Below are 22,736 nucleotides of genomic sequence, written 5' to 3'. Positions count from 1 at the left end.
AGATAAAAAAATTAACAAAACAGGTATTACTTTAAAAATACAATAATTGGCCAGGCATGGGGGCTCACACCTGTAATCCCAGCACTTTAGGAGGCGGGCAGGTCACCTGACGTTGGGCGCTTGAGACCAGCCTGACCAACATGGAGAAACCCCATCTCTACTAAAAATACAAAATTAGCCAGGCACGGTGGTGCATGCCTGTAATCCCAGCTGCTCGGGAGGCTGAGGCAGGAGAATCGCTTGAACCCGGAAGGCCAGGTTTCAGTGAGCAGAGATCACGCCATTGCACTCCAGCCTGGACAACAAGAAAGAAACTCTACCACAAAAAAAAAAAAAAAAAAAAAAAAAAAAAATCCCACAATAATTTATAACCAGCAGTATTCAATTCTTGGTCTAGATTACCATAAATGTCTCTAATATAGTTTGATGAAATTGACTCTTTTAGCAATGATTTGGGAAAACTAAAACATGATTAAATTCAGTGAATGTGGCAATAAGGTTGAATAATATTTTCTTTAAAGCCTAGTATGTATTTGGTAAAAATATGGACAATCATACCTCAAAACCTGTTAAACCTTGTATTACATATAAAATACGTAAGTAAACTATGGATCATTACTGACCATTACACTGATCAGCTAAGCCCATATGTCACATAAAGGATCATCAAGAAAATATAGAATCGATTAATGTTTTCATATAATTAGGGTTTAATTATTTTTTTGACATTCAGTTTTCTTTACAAGTCATTCTGTTCTTAACAGTTAACAGTTTTGCTGTTGGCAGACAAAAAAATTTTTCTCTCTGAATTTATTAACAGCATGTTAACTCGTCACACTCTGAAAGCTAAAATCTGTCACTTTAAAAAACTTTTTATTTTACTTGACAAATTAAGTAGAAAACAACAAAAAGTCAAAATAACATAATGACTTGAAACAGTAATAGAAAGTCGTCATTGAAATACCCTTTCTTCCCAAACCATCCATGCTCTCAATTCCTTCCTCACCATTGTTTGTACCTTGGTACATGTCATTCCTAAAATGTTATCTATACTTAGGGAGTCATTTTTGTACCAGTTCTTATACTATACATTTATCTAACTGTAAACCTTTTTATTAATAACAAAGGATTATGCTATATCTTTTAGGCTGCAACTGACCTTTTTTTTTTTGTAATTTATAACATATAATTTGTAATTATATGTTATTCATATAACATAAAGGTAATCAATTTAAACTGGCATTTAGTACATTCACAATGTTGTGGAACTACCACCCTCTGTCTAGTAACAAAACACTTCAAAGTAAAACCCCTTACCCACTAAGCAGTTTCTCCCTATTCCTCCTCCCCCATCAATATGCCTTCTCTATGAGTTTATTTATTCTGGATGTTTCACATAAATGGAATCATACAACGTCTGATGTTTTGTTCTGCATTCTTTCACTTAGCGTTATGTTTTGAGGTTCATCTACACTGTGTCATATACTTCATTCCTTTTTGTGGTGGAATACTATTCCATTGTACATATAAACCACAACTTGTTTATCTATTCATCTTAGATGAACATTTGGGCTGTTTCCAACAACTTTCTTTTTGCCCATAGAAATATATATATTATGGATATTTTCCCAGGTTAATTTAGGTAGGTGGATATAATGCTTTTTCTTTTTTGGAGAAGTAATTTAAACAAAATCCTTGATAATATATCATTTCACCTATTTTAAAATGCATTTCTAAAACTAAGACGATGCCACCATCACTCAATTTTTAATGATGAAAAATACTGGTTTTACTTGTTCTGTACATAATTTGAGGTATTAACTAAACTCAAGTTCAAAAGTGGACCTTAATTTAGTGATTTCCTAAATTTGTCTTCCATTTAATAGTCTCATGCTTCAAAAAATGATGTTGGCAAACTTCTACCTAATGATAAATCTTATCTTTATTTCTCCAATCAAAAAACTTTTTCCCAGATTAGGAAGTATAACAAAGCACTGCTACAATAATGATATTTTAATCATAGCTTGTGTGGTAGAAAAAATATGAAATAAATGGAGTCAAGATTATATTTCTTTTGAATACTGTACTTTCCAGGGTTTTCTGAAATAATAAAGGGCTAGTACTAATAGTAGTAACCAGTGCTGAAACATAACTAAGGAAATAGCAATATCTCATTAAAAGCTGTTGATATTGCTCTAACATAGTCAAAGCAGAAAACTTGACCAGCTTAAAATCCCTGTAAATAATAACATACATGTATGTACTACTTCATAGTTTTCAGATACTTTTACTTCTTAAATAAGGCACAATAAGCCATATTACAAAGGAAAATAATGGTAAATTTGTGTTACTAAAATATTCTCTATGAAGAAACCCTTGAATTGACTGATTTATGTAACAACCCAGAGAAGTAAGACCATCAGACATTACTATATCTATTCTACAGGTAAGATAACTGAAGCTAACAGTGATTGTGTTTTGTCATACAACTATAAAATAGCAGGTGATTCAGAAGATTTTGTTAGTTAAGAACAGAAAAAAAAAATACATATAACTAAATCATTCTGTTAATAACATTTGAAAATTTAAATAAAAAATATTCTAACAGACTTGATGTAAAATAGCCATTTTTGTAGTATATGTATAAATTGGTACCTACGGTCTATTTCATTTTATTATTCAGAACTGTTTTCTAAAAATTTGGGAAACTCGTTCTTGATTAACAATTTATCAGCGATGGGTGGGACACGGTGGCTCATGACAGGGAGGCCAAGGCATGTGGATCACCTGAGGTCAGAAGTTGGAGACCAGCCTGGCCAACGTGGTGAAACTTCATGTCTACTAAAAATACAAAAATTAGCCAGGCATAGTGGTGTGCACCTATAATCCCAGCTACTTGGGAGGCTGACACAGGAAAATCACTTGAACTTGGGAGGTGGAGGCTGCAGTGAGCCAAGATCACACCACTGCATTCCAGCCTGAGTGATAGAGTGAGACACCATCTCAAAAAAAAAAAAGTTTTACATATGTATCAGTTGACAAATGATAAAATATATTTCTTAATCAACCCTAGAAGATAAGCACATATTTAAGTCTATGTGATGTGGTAAGTTGTATTTAAATTTCTTCTAAATCATTAAAATAAAATCGTTAAAAATGTTTTGCAAGACAATCTATTCTATTATGTCAATATGCAAAGCACAATAAAGACTTGAAAGATGTCTGCTTTAGATTTAAAATAATTTAAATTATAAAATTTACATTTGGTTAAATGCTATGTCTGATGCTAAAAACTGTTTCCTAACCCTTTAAACAATTATATTGGTGACACCTTTACAGACAGCAGGTTTCTTACCATCAATTATGATTATACAGAAAGATTCACTTTTAACTGGGTATGGATAATTCAGGAGACTGGGCTAGATTAATAACAACTGCAATTCATTAACATCAATTTTCTAGTTGATGCTCATCAATTAATTGGTAGTTTAAGATTATATGGGAGAATATTTACATTAAAAAACACAACAAAAACAAAGGGAAGGAAGAAAAACAAAACAAAAAACAGGTTTGGTGCTGTCTTAAACTTTATACTCCATGAGGTTTTAAGAAATGTATCTGAGGCACATTGGCAGGGCAGTATGAAATGATCTGTATTGCCACTGGCCATATTGTACCTGGTCTGTGGATAATTAGAGTCCTTCAGTTTCCAAAGTTGTCAATCTGGCACATTTCACGAGCAATATATTCACTTTAAATAAAACAAAACAGAACAAAATTTATAATTCAAAGAATGAAAGTATTTAAAAACTGCTACTGAAGCAACTTTAGTTGTGCTATAAACCAAAGACGAGTGAAATAACAGTGATATTTTTAAATTTTAAAATTATCTGCACTTTATATCACAACTTTATAAAGTTCAAACCAGATAGGTTTGGCTACTTTTATAAGCAAGTAAACATGTTTTAAATTTCCTCACTGTATCAGTGTTGAAAGTTTTATATTACTTCATCTCAGCATTCAAACAGGCTTACAAAACTATGATTTTCTACAGATTCCATACACACCCAATATTATGTCTTAAAATGTTTGGAGGGTCAACTAGAATAAAAAGAAAATAGCTATGTTCACAATTATTTAAAAAGAAATAAATAAAACAAAATTCACATATATGCACCATACCTGCAGCTGACCGTTCAATGAACTCAAGTCCTCTGCTTTCTTCTCTAAAGACTGAACCCAGACTTTCCTTTTTTGTCGGCATCTTGAAGCTGCTGCTCTATTTCGCTCTAAGAATTTTCTCCTTTTTTCATCAGGATCTTCATTAGCTGCTCTTCTCCGACGACCACTTGTACTTTGGGTCTGTGGAGTTGTGTGAGCTGGAGAAGCCTATTATGAACAGAGATGAAAGCTTGTTAAATTTGTATTTAGTGAGTGAATGAACATAGACAACAAAGGGTGTCAACTGTATTTTCTAAGTCTGATTGAATACATAAGCATGTTGGGGCAATATGAAAATCACCCTGTGGCCAGGCGCGGTGGCTCATGCCTGTAATCCCAGCACTCTGGGAGGCCAAGGTGGGCGGATCACCGGAGGTCTGGAGTTTGAGACCAGCCTGGACAACATAGAGAAACTCTGTCTCTACTAAAAATACAAAATTAGCTGGGTGTGGTGACATGCACCTGTAATCCCAGGTACACGGGAGGCTGAGGCAGGAGAATCCCTTGAACCCAGGAGGTGGAGGTTGCAGTGAGCTGAGACTGCACCATTACACTCCAGCCTGAGTGACAAGAGTGAAATTCCGTCTTAAAAAAAAAAAGAAAGAAAAAGAAAATCACTCTGTTCTGTGGTTTAACTTCTTTCTTGAATATACTTATGAGCTATGCTATATAACACAATTCTCACTAATGCAATGTCATAGCAAATGTATTCTTTAAAGTATATATATTTTCATTTACATGCAAATATGAAAAAAATTAAAATACAATATAAATGATACATAGAAATATTTTTCCAAGTGTATTTTAACAGACTTTATTATATTATTCAATCCCTGGAAAACTAGTGATTACAAATTTCTCAATTAAAACGTTTAATAGCTTCCTATTTAAATTCATGATAGAAAACCATGATTTCTATGCTCTTTTTAAATTAAATATCTCATAGTAAATATCAATTTTCTTAAAGAAAATTGGCTTCTCTAAAGTTATGGGGTGAAAATATGTATATTCTTTGGTATATTCAGCTTTTCTTCAGTTTGTGAAATTTAAGGTCATAGTCTTTTTCTAAGGGTTAAGTTCTTGTATTTATTAATGCTAATTTTTCTGGTAGGGAGAATCCCACAGGAGCTTTAAAATTTTCATTTTATTTGCTCCCTTCTGCTCTCCAACAAATCACCTTGGTTATCTCAGATTAGCCAGAGAAAGAAATCTTCAGTCACTAGTTACACTGTCTGGTGTCTAAGACTATTGAACAGTAGGTACCTTCAAGACTTTCTCAAGCCCCAAAATTGTACCACAGAACAAATGAATATGGGCATTAGAAAATAAACTCTTGGCCGGGTACAGTGGTTCATGCCTGTAATTCCAGCATTTGGGAGGCCGAGGTGGGCAAATCACTTGAGGTTGGAAGTTCGAGACCAGCCTGGCCAACATGGTGAAACCCCCCCCCGCCATCTCTACTAAAAATACAAAAAAATTAGCCAGGCATGGTGGCACATTCCTGTAATCCCAGCTACGCGTGAGGCTGAGGCACGAGAATTGCTTGAAACTGGGAGGCAGAAGTTGCAGTGAGCTGAGATAATGCCAGGGCACTCCAGTCTGGGCAACAGAGCAAGACTCAGTCTCAAAAAGAAAAAAAAAAAGAAAAAAGAAAATGAACTCTTGGAAATGGTGCAGAGAAAAGAACACTTTGTGGACATAGGCACATAATCCAAAGGAGAAGCCTGAAAACAATCTTTTACCTATAATTTATTGAAAAATAATATGCACCAGTGAAATTTGTTTTCTCCTAATCTGTGTAATAAAAATCTTATATAGGGCTCAAGATAAATTCTTCAGGTAAATTGCCAAACTATTTTTCACTCTACAAATTCCAAAAAATATAGTTATCATTTCTTTGTCCAAATAACTGGCATTACAAAGAGAGTTATTTCATTTATAAAGTATTTTACACCTGGGCAACATAGCAAAACCTCATTTCTACAAATAATTTAAAAAATTAGCTAAGTGTGGTGGCATGTGCCTGTGGTCCTAGCTACTCAGGAGGCTGAGGTGGGAGGATTGCTCGATCCTGGGAGGCATGATTATGCCACTGCATTCCAGCATGGGCAAAAGAGAAAGATCCTGTCTCAAAAAAGAAGTATTTTAATTGTAATAAAGATTAAGCATTTAAATTAAGTTGTTTCTTTTACCTACGTAATTGCAACTTAATATTTTAGAAAAATATTTCTATGGCTGGCTTCAAGATTTGCAATCTTGACATTTTTTTCTTCATCCTCCTATTTTTCTTATTGAGAACAGCAGGCTTTTTCTTTCATTCATCTGGCTGAATAAGAGAGAACAGTTTTTGATTTTTGTTTTTAACTGATTTAACTCCTTACAGCAAAGACTAATCATAAGTACTAGCAGAATAGCAAAAACTTCATTTCTGCTATTCAGAGTTACATTTGTATATTTTTACTCCTACCAAGGTTTTCCTTCTCTCCCCATGTCCATTGATTAATTCATTCCATTTCATTCAGAAAATACTTATAGGAACTATTCTAGAAACTAAATATAGGAACTATTCTAGAACAAACATAAAGTCCTGCCCTCTGGGGCTTCCATCCAATACAATAACATGTAAAGATATAAATAAAAATTAGATCCAGGGAAACTATAATTAGTGTAAGAAAATAAGAAGAATAAAAATAAATTATATTCATTTTATAAAAAATAACCCTTTAAAAATGTAAAAAATCATACTTAGCTTGCAGACCACACAAAAACAGCCATGGTTGCATATAGCTAGTGAATCATTGTTAACCCCTGGGTTATAACATTAACATACATACACAATCACTCAGTCACTTATTTTCCTTTTTGGTCCCTAAGTAAAGTTGTTTAGTGGATGACAACCACAACTACATTCCATTATATCTTAAGTTTTTAAAGACAAGATACAGTTATGTAAATATCTATGCTTAGGTGGCAACCTAAAACTTGTTTATCTATGTTTCTTTCATTGAAAACGTTTGCTTTTTAATGCCAATGCTAATATTCTTCAAGTAAAGATAAAAGGTCAAAATAGAATTCTGAAACATTTAACAGGATTAACAATAATCCTTTACTAGAAAGAATTAGAAAGGCACTGCAGGCATATAACAATATCAATCATCTCACAGGGAGTCACAAACTAGGGATAAGTGAAAGGGGTCTCAAATATAAACAGCTGCCATAAAGCATATTTGCTCCTTTAGTGATGTTTCACAAGTTTTAATTCAGGAACCGTTTGATTTATGTTAGTAATATAATACCTACATATGTATGTATGCATGTGAATATATATCTATATATTTCTCTAAAAGACTTCTAATTACCTGTAAATGAGATAAGGTTACATATACCAATAAATAACAAGGAGTAATGTTTTACAATGAGTGAGCAAATACTGAAAACAGAAACAGAATTACTTGTTCTGCTAGTAACTCAAACAGAAAAAAAATCTGCCTCTTTGGGACACACACACTTTAATGGTTGTAGATGGCAACACAATACTAGAATATGATAGGCATTGTAATCAAAACATATGGCACTTTAGGAAAAAGGAAAATCAATTTTTAAAGAAGAGATCTAAAAATATTGTTTAGAAATTTTAGTTTTGCTATTTGAAAAAGAACATAAGATTTATATACATTTCTGAAGAATACAGCATCCCTTAATAATAGCAAATAAGTTGTTATTGTCTACAAAATTTACAGAACCCAGCCTAATAATTTTCCTATAACCTTAATACCTTGGTTACATAGCAGGATAGTTCAAATCAAACCTGTTTATGCCACAGCAAGAAAAACACCTAGTGTTAATAGTTATAGTTTATAAGTCAAATTTGTAGTTTTGGACAATAAGAAAACAAGATACAATTTCGTTCTTCTTATTATAAGGTTGTAGTCTTATTTTTCTTTTTTTTTTTCTTTTTTTTAAATACGGGGTTTCACCGTGTTGGTCAGGCTGGTCTTGAACTCCAGACCTCTGGTGATCTGCCCGCCTTGGCCTCCAAAGTGCTTGGATTACAGGCGTGAGCCACCGCGCCTGGCCCCTAATCTTATTTTTCTAGTTATATGACTATTTTCCAAAAAGGAAAGTCACAACTCTATAAACTTCCTCAATCAGGAAATAGTAAAGGAAATTTCTCAAAGCAGTATTTAGTTTCACTGTAAAATCAACAGAAAAAAAAAGTTTTCTTTAAAAAGAATTGTTTCACATCAGACCAGCATATATGGACACCCACAGATATATTTACAGGTGTCCTGAACAGTAATAACTGCTCTATTATTTTTATTTTTATTATCAATACTTGTATACTGAGCTACCTTTTCCTAAGGCTTTTGATTTGGAATAACAAAATGGCCAGAATAATATTTTTAAAATAAGTCATAAGTTACACTGTACTTGTCTGTTTAAAGATGACAGAGTGCTAAATAATAAAAACAACATACATACCGGAGTTTCTGTAGTGGATGTGGCTGGCTGTTGTAATGACTGTGGTCGAGATTCCTCTGACTGAGTCCTAACCAATCCACTACCATGACCTTTGACAGTATCACCATTGGTAACTGGAGGATGTTGCTGGGTCAAAGCAGCTTTTAATCTCTGAAAGGCAAACACCATTAAAAACAAATTTGCTTTATGCTCCATCCAACTCTCAGTATGCTCTTCAGTAAACCAAAAGAAGTATTTGTTAAGAAACACACAAACATCGGGTTTTAAAATTAGATTTCATTTATTGTGTTTCATTGCATTCCTAAGATTATTATGAATATCAATAAGAAGAAATGACAAGATCTTAGGAAGCTCCCCTGAGTCTTTTTGTCTACTACTACTAGAGAATTCTATACTTTGCTGTTCCTAAAAACAGTTAACTGAAAATAACTAGCTTTGTTAACTAAAATAAGCAATACAAGTTAATTTTTATGTACACTTTCATCTATTCTCTTCTACGTCATTACTGTATCCCATACTCAACTCAAACAGAGATCAAATGGCCCCAAACTGAGAGCCTCCTCCTAGAACCTACAGCTGGGTTTGCCTCTCTTAGGTTTTCCCTGTCCCCAGTAAACAGATCTAGTTCTCTTTTGCTGTTGCATTTGCCAGTTAATTGCATTGTATTGGACACACATTCAGAGCATGATAGATCTAGTATTAGAATGAGGTCCTAGATATTTATGTCTACCACTTTATCAAGATACAATTTGAATGAAGCTTCTTTATGCTATCAATAAAAATTTGTTATATGTGACTATTTTATCTCCCAATCAGTTAGTAAGCTCTTTAAGAGCAGAGATTATCTTACAATTTTTAGTATTCCTTTTAGCAACTGGTATATTGATTTGCTACATACGTACAAAACAAACATATTTGTTAACTGACAGAAATTGGTATCTTTAGTGAAAATAGTCATATGTGCCCTTAAAGGTGTTTTTATTGTTATGATCTGTAAATATGAAATAACATAGTACCTCAGTGATGAAAGGGACTTCAGGGACCCAACAGACCTGAGACTATTATTGCTGATACAGAGGCTTTGTGGCTTAATGATATAAAAGACAATCCTAAGTAGTGAGAATTCCAAATCTGTTATTGCAACTGCTAAGCCATGATTAGGCATGTTTTCTCCCTCTTTTCTGACAGACTACTTCTTTATGAATTATAAAAAGTACCACATATGTAATGTCCTAGTGCTTTCACTGATTAGAACATGTAATATACTATGAAGTCTTATACAGCTGAGAATATGCTTTTGGTTCAGAAGCTAACTCTACCTCAAACTATCTGTGACTTTGAACAAATCATTAATCTTTGAGTCTCAATTTATTTACCTATAAAACTGGGAATAATAACTTCCTTGCAGAGTTGAGTTGACAAATAAATATAACATGCAAAACTATCTGACTCATAAAATAATTTTTCAGATGTCAGTTTCCTTATTTCTTTAAGAATACTGTTGAGGCCTCTATTTTCTTAGCATGAAGGTCCAACGAATCAGGAGAGTGCCTACGCTTTTGAATTATCAAAATGTCCTTAAGGGTCATCTTAAGCATTGGTTTGATCCCAGACATATTTTATATGTGAGATATGCTCAAGACTATATCAAAAACTGAATCTTTCAGAATCCAGATAAGAGTTCTGGTTCCTTTTATAAACAATCAGAAACAACTATATTAGTAGCTAAAACATAGGAAATTTAGGATTCTAATAATTGACAGGATAATGTGGAAATGGATGAATTAAAACTGAAATTAAATGAGGGACTAAAGAAGTAGCTGGCTAGAATCAGATAGGAATACATAGGAAAATGATCAAGAAGTATTTAAAGTAGAAAGACCTAAGTTGGAAAGTGTGGGTCAGAACAAAGGGGGAAGAGTCTTGGGTGGTGGCCAGTCTGCATATTTATATATTTTATAAATAGAATGTTAGGCATCAAAATACAATGACTAGTACCCAGTCTACAGTGCTAAAAAAATGTGCACAAATATAACTAGAGGTAGAAATGTGAGGCTTTGTAAATTATGTGTTGGTAAGACATTTTTAAGTCCTTAGGTAGAAAACATCATAGAATTGAAGAGCATTTAAAGTTTTACAGTGAAGAGCTTAACTCTCAGAATTAATGAAATACAGTAACTGCACATAGGGGAACCTGAAGTACATAAACATCACTCCCTTGAATAATCTTTAGTAGGGCAAGTTACTACCTTATAGAGCACTTAAAAGCAGCATCAGTATTCATTCATTATCCTTCCTTGACTGCCCTAGGGTATACAGTACTCATCCAGTGAGGAAGCTCTAATGTTTGCTCCATGCTGTTACACTGATTACAATGGGTCTGACTTGAAAAGTATGCCAGTGGGCATACAACAGAAGAAAAAGATTTTAAGGGTTAATTAACACTGTTCTAAACTGTCCATTAATTTTTCTTAAACTACAACAAAAACACACATATGCTAAAAAAAAAAAATGAGAATGAGTTAGGTCAAAAAAAGCAGCCACTAAATATCATTCATATACATTTTATAATTAATATAAAGAATATAAATTAAAGAAGACCAAATACTTTGGTTTTAAAAAAATAAATAAAAACAAATATAATGAACATTTATTTTACAATAGAATTTCATAGCTAGCAGAGATAATGAAAGTCAATTAGTCTAATCACCATCTTAGAGATACAGAAACTCCAGAAGACTGGTTACTTCTCATAGTCATAGTTAGCAGAGATAAAACCAGAAATTCTATTTGTTTACTCCCAGTTCACTGAACATATTTTAAACAAAAGCTTTACCAAACTGGACCTCTAGTCTAATGTTAAATTTTCTAAATATATTAGTAATCAATTAAGCATCTGATATTGGTCAGTCCATTACCAAGACTGAAATCTCTGTCAATAAACAAATATACGTAAATAAGGATTGAGAACTCTGAGAAATAAAGATTGAGCACTCATAAAAATTAAAGATTTAAGGTGGAGTGTGATGGCTTATGCCTGTAGTCTCAGCACTTTGGGAGGCCAAGGCAGGAGGACTACTTGAGCCCAGGAGTTCCAGACAAGTCTGGGCAATACGAGACTCCATCTCTACAAAAAACTTAAAAATTAGCCAGGTTTGGTGGTGCATGCCTGTAGTCCCAGCTCTGGAGACTGGGGTAGGAAGTTTGCCTGAGCCCAGGAGTTTGAGGCTGCAGTGAGTTATGATGGAGCCACTGTACTCTGGCCTGGCCAACAGAGCAAGACCCAGACTCAAAAAAAAAAAAAAAAAAAAAAGGATTTTACAAGGTCTATATTATCTAACATGTACAAGAAAACTTAGGCATAATTTTAAAGTAAAGGCAGACTTTGATAAGCAAAAATGTCTTTGCTATTATCTTTCTAAGAAACAGATCCGTTTTTTAATGTACAATTTTTAGTGATGTAAAGTTCAACTACTGTATTGAAAACTTTTTTTTCTTAGATATAGATTGTTTCAATTAATTAAAGGATGAATAGTTTGTTGTGCTGACCAATCTGACACATTCACTTTAAGAGGTGATCTGCTAGAAATAATCTGTCATTCAACTTCTATGTTGCACCCTTGAAAACAAATTTTATCACTCTGGTCAGAACTTGGTAGGAACAAACTACTCCATCATAGTTCAAAGAAAAAAGATAATGTTCTCTAGAAACAATTTATGAAAAAGTCAGATCCATTATTTCATATGTGCCACAAAAGCTCATCAGAGCAATAACCCTCCATCTCCTGGGTGTTATCCTACCATCTGCTGCTCTACTACTTATCTTTATTTTGCAACTAATTAACAGCATAATCTTCTAAATTCAGCAAGTTAATTATCATTATTGTGGTCTTTGCAGCATCATCAGTCCTCATGAAGTCTTGTCTCCCCACCCCCAGAGAACATATGAAAATCAAGTAGGTTGAGAGAGGGTCTGTTTCTTTGGAGTGGGCTCATTAGGTGTTTGCTGATTAGCTCGGCATGCAGAGGCAGGTCAGAAGAATTCTGCTGAACACGAGGTTCCACGCAGGGCCCAACCAACTTAATGTAGGTTTCTGAACATTTGCCAAGATGCCCTCTGTCAGCTCTCAGTAGAAACCCCCTGCAGAAAACCTACTGCCTACCCACTGTGTGCAAAGATATTTCTCAGTTTTTCACACGTCTTAAAAAAAGAAGATTCTGGAGGATACTATTTAAAAACTTTCCTAATCTTAAAATTCCCAGATGATTAACATTTTCTTATTCAGAAGAGTTGCTTTTTGATTACAAATATTACAAAAGAAAATTTTTTTCTTATTAGGGTAATATGATTTATGTGCTTAATGACAAACAAAACCCCTAAACCAATATTTGGTAACATCTAGTCTAATTCTATAAGAATTTATATGCTGGGAATTTTTCTGTTATATTAAAAAGTACTGGATAGTCTTGCATTTTTCGGTCCCTATTGACACTTCTTTACCACGTTCTTACTTTTCCAAAGGCTTAAAGTTCTTAAAAATTAAAAAACATGAGCTTATTCTGAGGAATTTTTTTTTTTTTTTTTTTTTTTTTGCAGAAAAGAAAGATCTTATTTCAGTATTCACAGCAGACACAAACACAATGTATACTTAATATCTTCCTGGAAAGGCAATGAACATCTGAAAATCAGGGAATTAAGAAAGCATCCTTGGCTATGTTAAGAAACAAAGTAAATTTCTCTTTAGCTGTAGTATGCTACTCATTCTTCCAAATTCCAATCCCATTATTCTCTTATTTTCAACCACAGGTCATTTTTAGCAGAATCACTACTGCTACAATACATAGCATGTCATTAACAGATTGTGATCACAAAGGTCTAATAAATCCTTGAGACAGACACAGAACCCTAAAAGGATGATGTTTAAAATACTTTCAAAGACCTGGAAATAACAAAGCAAAATCCAACAAAAGCAGTAAAAGAAGAAATTACAAGTTTTAAGGTGGTGGTGGGGAGGGTAGGGTAGTGGGGAGGGGAGGGTGTGAAGAGTTAGAAAAATCATTTAATGTGTAACATGAATCCAGGAAATGTGATCTGGAAACCACCCATTTGGAGAGCGTGGACTTGGAGTCCATTTTAAATGCAGGAAATAATCAAGTTCTGTGATAATTTATCTGGTCATTAAGAAAGCTCTGTGCACTGCGATATGAACCCATCTTCAACATTCTTCAGCTGGGATGACAGAATTGTTTATTTGGTGATTCTTAAGCCCACTGAAGCTTAAAAAAGTAAACCAATTACCACTGAGATTTTAATTTCAAACTTTAATTTCAAATAAACTCTACCTATTTGGTGTTTTATATCCTAAAAGTGTCTAATCTAATTTGCCAAGCTGAATAATAGAGTTGGACTTTAATTGAAAATGTTTACTTAAGAGATTGACTTGGGCCTGTGATTTTAGTTGTAAGTGCTGAGATAATCTTAAGTAAGCTTCTAAATAATAAATATTTAAGAAAACCATGTATTACTGTAAGTTTACTTACATTTAAGAATTATTGAAGAACGAGAAATTCAGACAATTGAGAGAATTAATGAGTACATAGTTTAACATGTATATAGCTTAGTGTGGTTAAGATTATATTTTAAGATCTTTAAAAGCAATCATTACATAATTGTATATGTAAATTGCCTTGAGAACTTAGGAAAGAACTAAGTTTTTAAACTTGTAATCTTAAATAAATCTTTTATTATTTTTTAAAAAGTAGTCCCTGAATAATCATCATGTGTACAAGTCACCATCAAAGGCATATTTTAATAAAAATCTCCCCCCCACCAAAAAAAATAAAAACAAAATGCAAAACAAAATATATCATTGATAAAATATAATCCTAATTGCTACCCATGCTGGAAAAAAAAATCAGTAATGGCCTTCTTAGGAGACCATTCTTTTTTGACTCTCCTGATGGTCACTGAACACATTTGCAAGAAAAATCTCAAAATTTAAGATCATGTCTATTGAATTTCTTAGAACCTTGGAAATGTTTGCCATGTAACAATTGACAGAAGTAGTTGTTAAATGATGTTAATATAAAAAGAATACTGAAGTGTGAAATAAATAATTTCTACACAACAAAAAACCTCAAGTAATCAGAATTCCATTATCCAGTCAATTGATATCTTAAGTTACCAGTTCATGTTACCATACCAGCATAGCAATATCTACTGTTTCACAAATGAGCTGAAATAAATAGCTATGATCTATTAGAAAATGGAAATACAGGAAAATCAAACATACCAAAGATAAGTTCCCAAACCACAATGTAATTAAAACAAATCAATATGAAAAAGATAAATAGAAAAGCCTTGAAATATTTGGAAATTATACAGTGTACTTCTAAATAACCCACAGGTCAAAGAAAAATCACAGGGGAAATTAAAAAATTAATGATAATGAAAATATAGCATATCAAAATTTGTGAATAGAGGAAATTTTATAGCTTTAAATATCTATATTAGAAAAAAAAGATTTTTTTTTTTTTTTTTTTTTGAGACAGAGTCTTGCTTTGTTGCCAGGCACCAGGCTGGAGTGCAGTGGTGCAATCTCAGCTCACTGCAATCTCCTGCCTCAGCCTCCCAAGTAGCTGGGATTATAGGCGCGGGCTACCACGTCCAGCTAATTTTTGTATTTTTTAGTAGAGATGGGGTTTCACCATGTTGGCCAGGATGGTCTCGATCTCTTGACCTCATGATCCGCCCGCCTGGGACTCCCAAAGTGCTGGGATTACAGGCATGAGCCACCTCGCGCAGGCATGAGCCACCTCGCGCAGGCATGAGCCACCTCGCCCGGCCAAAAAAAAAAGATTTAAATTGGTAATCTAAGCTTCTACTTTAAGAAACCCCAAAAAGATAAGCAAATTAAGCTTAATTAAGTAGGAGGAAACAAACATTAAAGACAAAAGTAATTACTCAATGGGAGTACAAACATACCATCAAGAAAAAGGCAAGCTACAGACTAACAGAAAATAAGACAGTAGAAATATATGTATCTCTCTCTCTAACAAAAACCTTATAACCAGTATATATAAAGAATATAAAGAATTCTGGCTGGGTGTGGTGGCTCACACCTGTAATCCCAGCACTTTGGGAGGCTGAGGTGGGCAGATCATGAGGTTAGAAGTTCGAGACCACTCTGGCCAACATAGCGAAACCCCATCCCTACTAAAAATACAAAAAATTAGCCGGGTATGGTGGTGTGCACCTGTAATCCCAGTTAAGTGTGAGGCAGGAGAATTGTGTAAACCCAGGAGGCGAGGCGGAGGTTGCAGTGGGCTGATATCATACCATTGCACTCCAGCCCAGGCAACAGTGGAAGACTTCATCTCAAAAAAAAAAAAAAAAAAAAATTCCAGGCTGGGTTCAGTGACCCAAGCCTGTAACCCCAGCACTTTGGGAGGTGGAGGTGGGTACCTTAGGTCAGGTGTTCCAGACCAGCCTGGCCAACATGGTGAAACCCATCTCTACTAAAAATACAAAAGTTAGCCAGGCGTGGTGGTGTGTACCTGTAATCCCAGCTACTTGGAGGCTGAGGCAGGAGAATCCCTTGAACCTGGGAGGAGGATGTTGCAGTGAGACAAGATTGCACCACTGCACTCCAGCCTGGGTGACAGAGAGACTCTGACCAAAAAAAAAAACGAAAAAAGAATTCCAGCCAGGTGCAATGGCTCACACCTGTAATCCTAATACTTTGGGAGGCTGAGGCAGGCTGATCACTTAAGGTCAGGAGTTCAAGACCAGCCTGGCCAACATGGTGAAACCCTGTGGCAGGTGCCTATAATTCCAGCTACTTAGGGGGGTGAGGCAGGAGAATCACTTGAACCCTGGAGGCAGAGGCTGCGGTGAGCTGAGATTGTGCCACTGAACTCCAGCCTGGGCAACGGAACAAGACTCTGTCTCAAAAATTTAAAAAAAAAAAAAAAAAAAAAAGCAATTGGCTGGGGGTGGTAGCTCTCATGCCTGTTATATCAGTACTTTGGGAGGCTGAGGAGGGAGGAGTGCCTGAGCTCAGGAGTTCAAGACCAGCCTAGGCAACACGGCAATCTTTACAAAAAAATACAAAAATTAGCCAGGTATGGTGGAATGCTCCTGTAGTCCCAGTTACTTGAGGCGCTAAGGCAGGAGGATCACTTAAGACCGGAAGATTGAGGCTACAGTGAGCCAAGATTATGCTACAACACCCCAGCCTGAGTAAAGAGCCAAACCCCGTCTCCATCAATCAATCAATAAAAGAAAAGCAAAAGAAAAGCAACACAATTTTTTACATGGGCAAAAGACCTGACAACTAATGTCCGGTCAAAAAGGAAACAGAAATTAAAACTGTGAGACACTGCTAAACAGCTCTAGAATGCCTATGATTAAAAAGACAAAGAAATCCAAATGTTGGCAAGAATGCAGGAATAACTGGAATTCCCATACACTGGTGGTAGGAATGTAAACCTCTGGGTAAAGGTTTAACAACTTCTTATAAAGTTAAATGTATCCTCTGACTCAGCAATTCTACTCTTAGCTATTTAGTAAATAGAATGAAAATATATGGCCACGGAAAGAGTTATACAAGATTGTGTATAGTAGCTTTATTCACAATAGCTAAACAGTAGAAACCATTAAAGTGTTCATCAGCAGGAAAATGAACAAAGAAATTGTGGTATATTCACACAATGGAATACCACTCAGCAATAAAAAGAAGCAAACTATGATCACTCACCAACATGGATGAATCTGAGACATGCTGAGCTGAATATAAGAGTATACAATGACTATTTACATGGAATTCTATAACTAATCTATGGTTATAAACATCAGAATAGATGGAGTGGACTGACTGGAAAGAGAGAAACTTTCTGGGTAGAGGTTAATATTCTACATCATAACAGGGCTATGAGTTGTACAAATGCATTTACTTATTGAAACTATGGTTAAAAGTGGTTCATTTCAATGTAAATTTTACATTAAAGCAAGACCTATTAAAAATAATTGAATGGAAGTACAGAATGGACTGAAGTATAAACAAGAACTGTAGTATATTGCTAATAATTGAAGCTGACTGATGAGTACATGGCGGTTCATTATACTATCCTCTTTACTTTGTATATGTCTAGAGTATTTCCATAAAGAAAAGCTAAAACAAATTAAAGTAGTGGAATAATTTCAGTCTTGTTATTTAATCAAAACAGGACAATCTTATTATCCCAGTTAAAATAGGCAATCACCTAGATATGGCTACTTTACATTAGCAAAATTCTAATAAGAAATTTAATTGGATTATTAAGTTTAGATGGGAAAATCTTTGACTCCTCATGCCATTTTTGGGTCTTCAATGATTATTTTTCATATATAAATTTCTTAAAGTTATAGCTTTAGTAGTTTTTTTTAATATACAAGCACACAAAATACTTCTATTCTTTTAAATTTAATTTTCTAATGACCTAAAAGAATTTAGGTCAATTTAACAGTTTCATAAAATATGGCCTACACTTGTAGACAAAGGTATTTCTTTAAATTGGATTTGTTCCTTTTGAAATAATTTATAGAAAAAAAGTCCAATGAATATGTAAAAATATTTTTAGATGCAGCACACAATAAGAGGATCTTCTTTTTACATCTGTTTCTGCTCTACTCAGTTCCCACTGCATGGTAACTTAAATTGAATTTTTCATCAATACATTGTGTTTAAGTAGGAAGTGTAAAAAATGCCCCAGATGAAGCTCTTCTGCTATCAAGTTAAGAAGATTCATCTTAGTATTTCCAAAGCTCTGACCTGAACATATTATGATGTGAAAATTTTGCCCCTTAGGTTTTTAGGGTCTTCTCTCACAATCAGTAACCACTTAATTTTTATACCGTTCAATCAACTGTTGTTCATTCAGATAATATGTAAGTTTTACTGCTAAAACAGGCTGTCCTGTGCAAATTTCTGACTCATTATCTGCACTAATGGAGAATAGCAGTAAAAACTTTTCAGGCCAGGCACGGTGGCTCATGCCTGTAATCCCAGCACTTTGGGAGGCTGAGGCAGGCAGATCATGAGGTCAGGAGTTCAAGACCAGCCTGACCAGCCTGGAAAAACCCTGTCTCATACAAAAATTAGCTGGGCGTGGTGGCACGTGCCTGCAATCCCAGCTACTCAGGAGGCTGAGGTAGGAGAATCACTTGAACCTGGGAGGTGGAGGTTGCAGTAAGTGGAGATGGTGCCACTGCACTCTAGCCTGGGCAACAGGGCAAGATTCCATCTCAAAAAAAAAAAAAAAAAGACCTTGCCTGCACCGGCCCAGAGCCAGCGGTTCTCCAAGCACCCAGCATCCAGCGAGAGGTGCCATGCACCGACAGAGAGGACATGGGCAGAGCAATGGTGACCAGGCTCGGGCTGGGGCTGCTGCGGCTGGCACTGCTCCTACCCAGGCAGATTTATTCCAATCAAACAGCTGTTGTAACAGTTTCAAGGCGCCCTGCAGTCAACAGCCAGTCTCTTCGTGGTCTCACTCTCTCTTCTACATCTCTACTGTTAAGAGAATCAGGCCAAGAAACATCTGTACTTCCCCATCTTCTAAACCCAATCCAAATGGTGTCTGGAAGTCCAATGTGGCAAGGAAAAACAGGTCTTCATCGAATCTACTAATTCCACACCTTTTACTGACACAGAAAATGTTGAGAATCCCAAATTTGATTGGTTTAAAGAACATGTGAGAGATTTGACTAGATGATGGATGCCAATATTAAATCTGCCAGAGTTTCATGTACAAGATGAAGGAGAGGAAACAACCAAAATAGTTAAGACATGATTTCCTTGAATGTGGCTTAAGAAATATGGACACTTCCTTGAAAATAAGAATAGAAATAAAGGATGTGATTGTGGAATGGAAAAAAAAAAATTCAGCTTTGCAGTATGTTTTGGTATGTAAAAATTTACATTTAGTATAGTGCCTAGCAAAGAACTGAAGCAAATACAAGGTGCCTAATAACTACTATTGACTTCCTATGGATACATTAATTGCTCTTAGCCCTATTATGATATAGAACATTAACATCTCCACAATTAATTGATGTTATTAACTAACATTATTGTATTGTACTGTAGCAGGGAGAATTACGCTAATTTTTATTTTATCATTTTATTTTTGAGACGGGGTTTTACTCTGTCACCCAGGCTGGAATGCAGTAGTGTGATCTTGGCTCACTGCAACCATGGCCTCACAGGTTCAATCAATTCTTGTGTCTCAGCTAACAGATTAGCTGGGATTACAGGCGTGTGCCACCACACTCGGCTAATTTTTGTATTTTTAGTAGAGACAGGGTTTCACCATGTTGGCCAGGCTGGTCTCAAACTCCTGACCTCAGGCGATCTGCCAGCCTCAGCCTCCCAAAGTGTCTGGGATTGCAGGTGTAAGCTGCTATGACCGGCTCTGATTTTAAAATTAAGCATCAGATCTACTAAGAAAATTAAAAAGTTTATAGGATTTAGGGTTAAGAAGTATCCCAGAAACCAGAGCTTAATCCTTTTATTTTACAGATGAGAAAATGGAATCTCAGGAAAGTTAAAGTTGCTTAATTAAAGGTAGTGAATAGTGGAGTTAGGATTAAAATTAAAATACACATTTAAACAATTTAAAAGCATCTAAATAACACAACAGTAAAAAGTGGTTTTCTTTATATGTATCATGTTTGCTAACTTGTATACTATTTTGAAATTCTTTTTAATAGTTTTAAAACCACTCATTGTTATCAGCAGCACTGCCTTCAGAGGATTACACGTAGCTTTAGATATAATACTCCTATCTTCCACTAGGAGGAGAAAAAGCCACAGGCAAAAGCCAGACAAGATGCAAGTGACAAGAAATAGAACTTCTAATTTACCTACTTAAAGTATCACTAACTACTCACTATGCTAAAGGAGGATTTCTTTTTACAAATTTTCTGGTTCATCTATAGAATAACACTGTCCGTAACTTTATAAAAATGTGATCTTAATTGTGCATTTGAAGCAGGCTTTAATGAAAACATTAATTCAAAACAGCCTCAAGTTATGTACAGAACAAATAAAATCTTGCTTACCATTTTTGCTTCTGACTGTACTGGTTGGGGAGAGGAAGGACCTGGGATTCCTGGAACACTAGGCACCATGGTGACTGGTCGAACGAGCTATGCATAAGATAAGGAAAAATAATTGCTAGAGAATATATTCAAAATGAGATTTGCACTTTACTGCTGTTATAATAATTTCAGACTTTAAGAATCAGAACATTGTAAATTTATCTCCAGCTGATTTTATCTCTATACCAAACCCTTATTTGGTCTTATATCCTTATTTATCCTTCAAAAGGTATCAATTTCTGAGACATGTGCTTTCCAGATCTTCAGTTTTCACAATTTCTTTGATAATGGTTCCTTTTAGAAATTCACAGTATTCCAAGTGACTAATGTAAAATCTCTTAAAGATCTGATATACTTCCATTTTGAATTTGAAAGTTAGAATGTCAAAACACAAGACAATTAGGCATAAAAAATAATTTCAATAATGAACTTTGCTTTTCTAAAAATATATATAATGAATTTTGTTACAGGTACTACATTATAATAACAAATAACACACTAATTATTTCTCAAATAATAATAATAATCTGTGACAGGTTTTTACCATTTTGTTTTTTTCCTTTTTTTCTTAAACCTAACACTGAGTGAATATAGTTATTGTATAAATAAAGTACATCTTTTCTTTCATTTCAAGTTGCTTTCATTACTAGGAATATGTAACAGGAAAATCTGAATCTCAAATACAAGGCAAGAATATTTCCCTCCTCAAAAAAATATCCTCAGTAAAGAGGAAGCAGATACCTTATATTTGAGTCCTTACAAAGTCTCTCAAATAATGCATTTTAAACAACAAAGTTCTTTTAAAAGAAGGCCATTATCTTGAAACTACCTCAATCAATTTTGGACAGTTGGAAAGATCACTTGGAAGAATTAGTTAATTAAGAAAATATAAATAGCAAACATTAATTTTAGTAATATTCTTGGGGATAATCTCACCAAAAGTATTGGAATGTTACTGTAAGTAAGCTTTTAAAAATAAATTTTATTTTTATTATTTTTGAGACAGGGTCTCACTTTGTTGCCCAGCGTGGAGTGCAGTGGTGTAATCTCAGCTAAATACAGTCTCAACTCCCAGCTCAAGTGATCCTCCCACTTCAGCCTTCTGAGTGCTGAGACTACAGGTGTTTCCATCACAGCTGGCTGATTTGTGTTTATTTTTTGTAGAGATGGGGTTTTGTCATGTTGCCCAGCCTGGTCTTGAACTCCCGGACTTAAGCAAGCCACCAAACTTGGTCTCCCAAAGTGATGGGATTACCAAACCTGGCCTAAAAATAATTTTTGGCTACATAGTAAATGATTACATTGTACTGATCGGTAATATGTATCTTAGAAGGCAAGGGGAAAAAAAGCATCTTTTTATTACATAATTAAGTACCTAACTCTTGTGTAAGATTTCAAGGAAGAGAATAATAGAGACATTCAAAAAGTGATAAATTATAAATGATTAAGATGAAAATAAAAATAATGTGTCCTAGAAACTATGCTAGATGTCTCAAAAAGTGGTTCTCAGGATGAAAACTTGAATGTCAGACATATTTGAAGTTTGTTTGAATAAAAATGTTTTATGGGGCCGGGCGCGGTGGCTCAAGCCTGTAATCCCAGCACTTTGGGAGGCCGAGGCGGGTGGATCACGAGGTCAAGAGATCGAGACCATCCTGGTCAACATGGTGAAACCCCGTCTCTACTAAAAATACAAAAAATTAGCTGGCCATGGTGGCACGTGCCTGTAATCCCAGCTACTCGGGAGGCTGAGGCAGGAGAATTGCCTGAACCCAGGAGGCGGAGGTTGCGGTGAGCCGAGATCGCACCATTGCACTCCAGCCTGGGTAACAAGAGCGAGACTCCATCTCAAAAAAAAAAAAAAAAAAAAAAAAAAAAAAAAAAAAAAAAA

At 34.8% G+C, this 22,736-nt stretch overlaps 1 protein-coding gene across 3 annotated transcripts in view; it reads right to left on the bottom strand.

The window, feature by feature from the left end:
• ATF2 (activating transcription factor 2) overlaps positions 1–22,736 on the bottom strand; it is a 91,500-nt gene that overhangs the window by 13,872 nt on the left and 54,892 nt on the right. For 2 of the 3 annotated variants that reach the window (XM_032292890.1, XM_032292889.1), the window contains 3 exons: positions 20,807–20,893; positions 8,704–8,853; positions 4,183–4,389 (listed from right to left, as the gene is read on the bottom strand). In XM_032292890.1, coding sequence (XP_032148781.1) covers positions 4,183–4,389; positions 8,704–8,853; positions 20,807–20,893 — 444 coding nt within the window. Of the gene's footprint in view, positions 1–3,677; positions 3,752–4,182; positions 4,390–8,703; positions 8,854–20,806; positions 20,894–22,736 lie in introns of all 3 variants that reach the window. The other variant, XR_004273299.1, reaches the window with a different exon arrangement.

Source organism: Sapajus apella, unplaced genomic scaffold (assembly GCF_009761245.1).
Source record: "Sapajus apella isolate SASKATOON/1434 unplaced genomic scaffold, GSC_monkey_1.0 scaffold28, whole genome shotgun sequence".
Classification (NCBI taxonomy): domain Eukaryota; kingdom Metazoa; phylum Chordata; class Mammalia; order Primates; family Cebidae; genus Sapajus; species Sapajus apella.
This window is presented reverse-complemented; position numbering and strand designations above follow the sequence as displayed.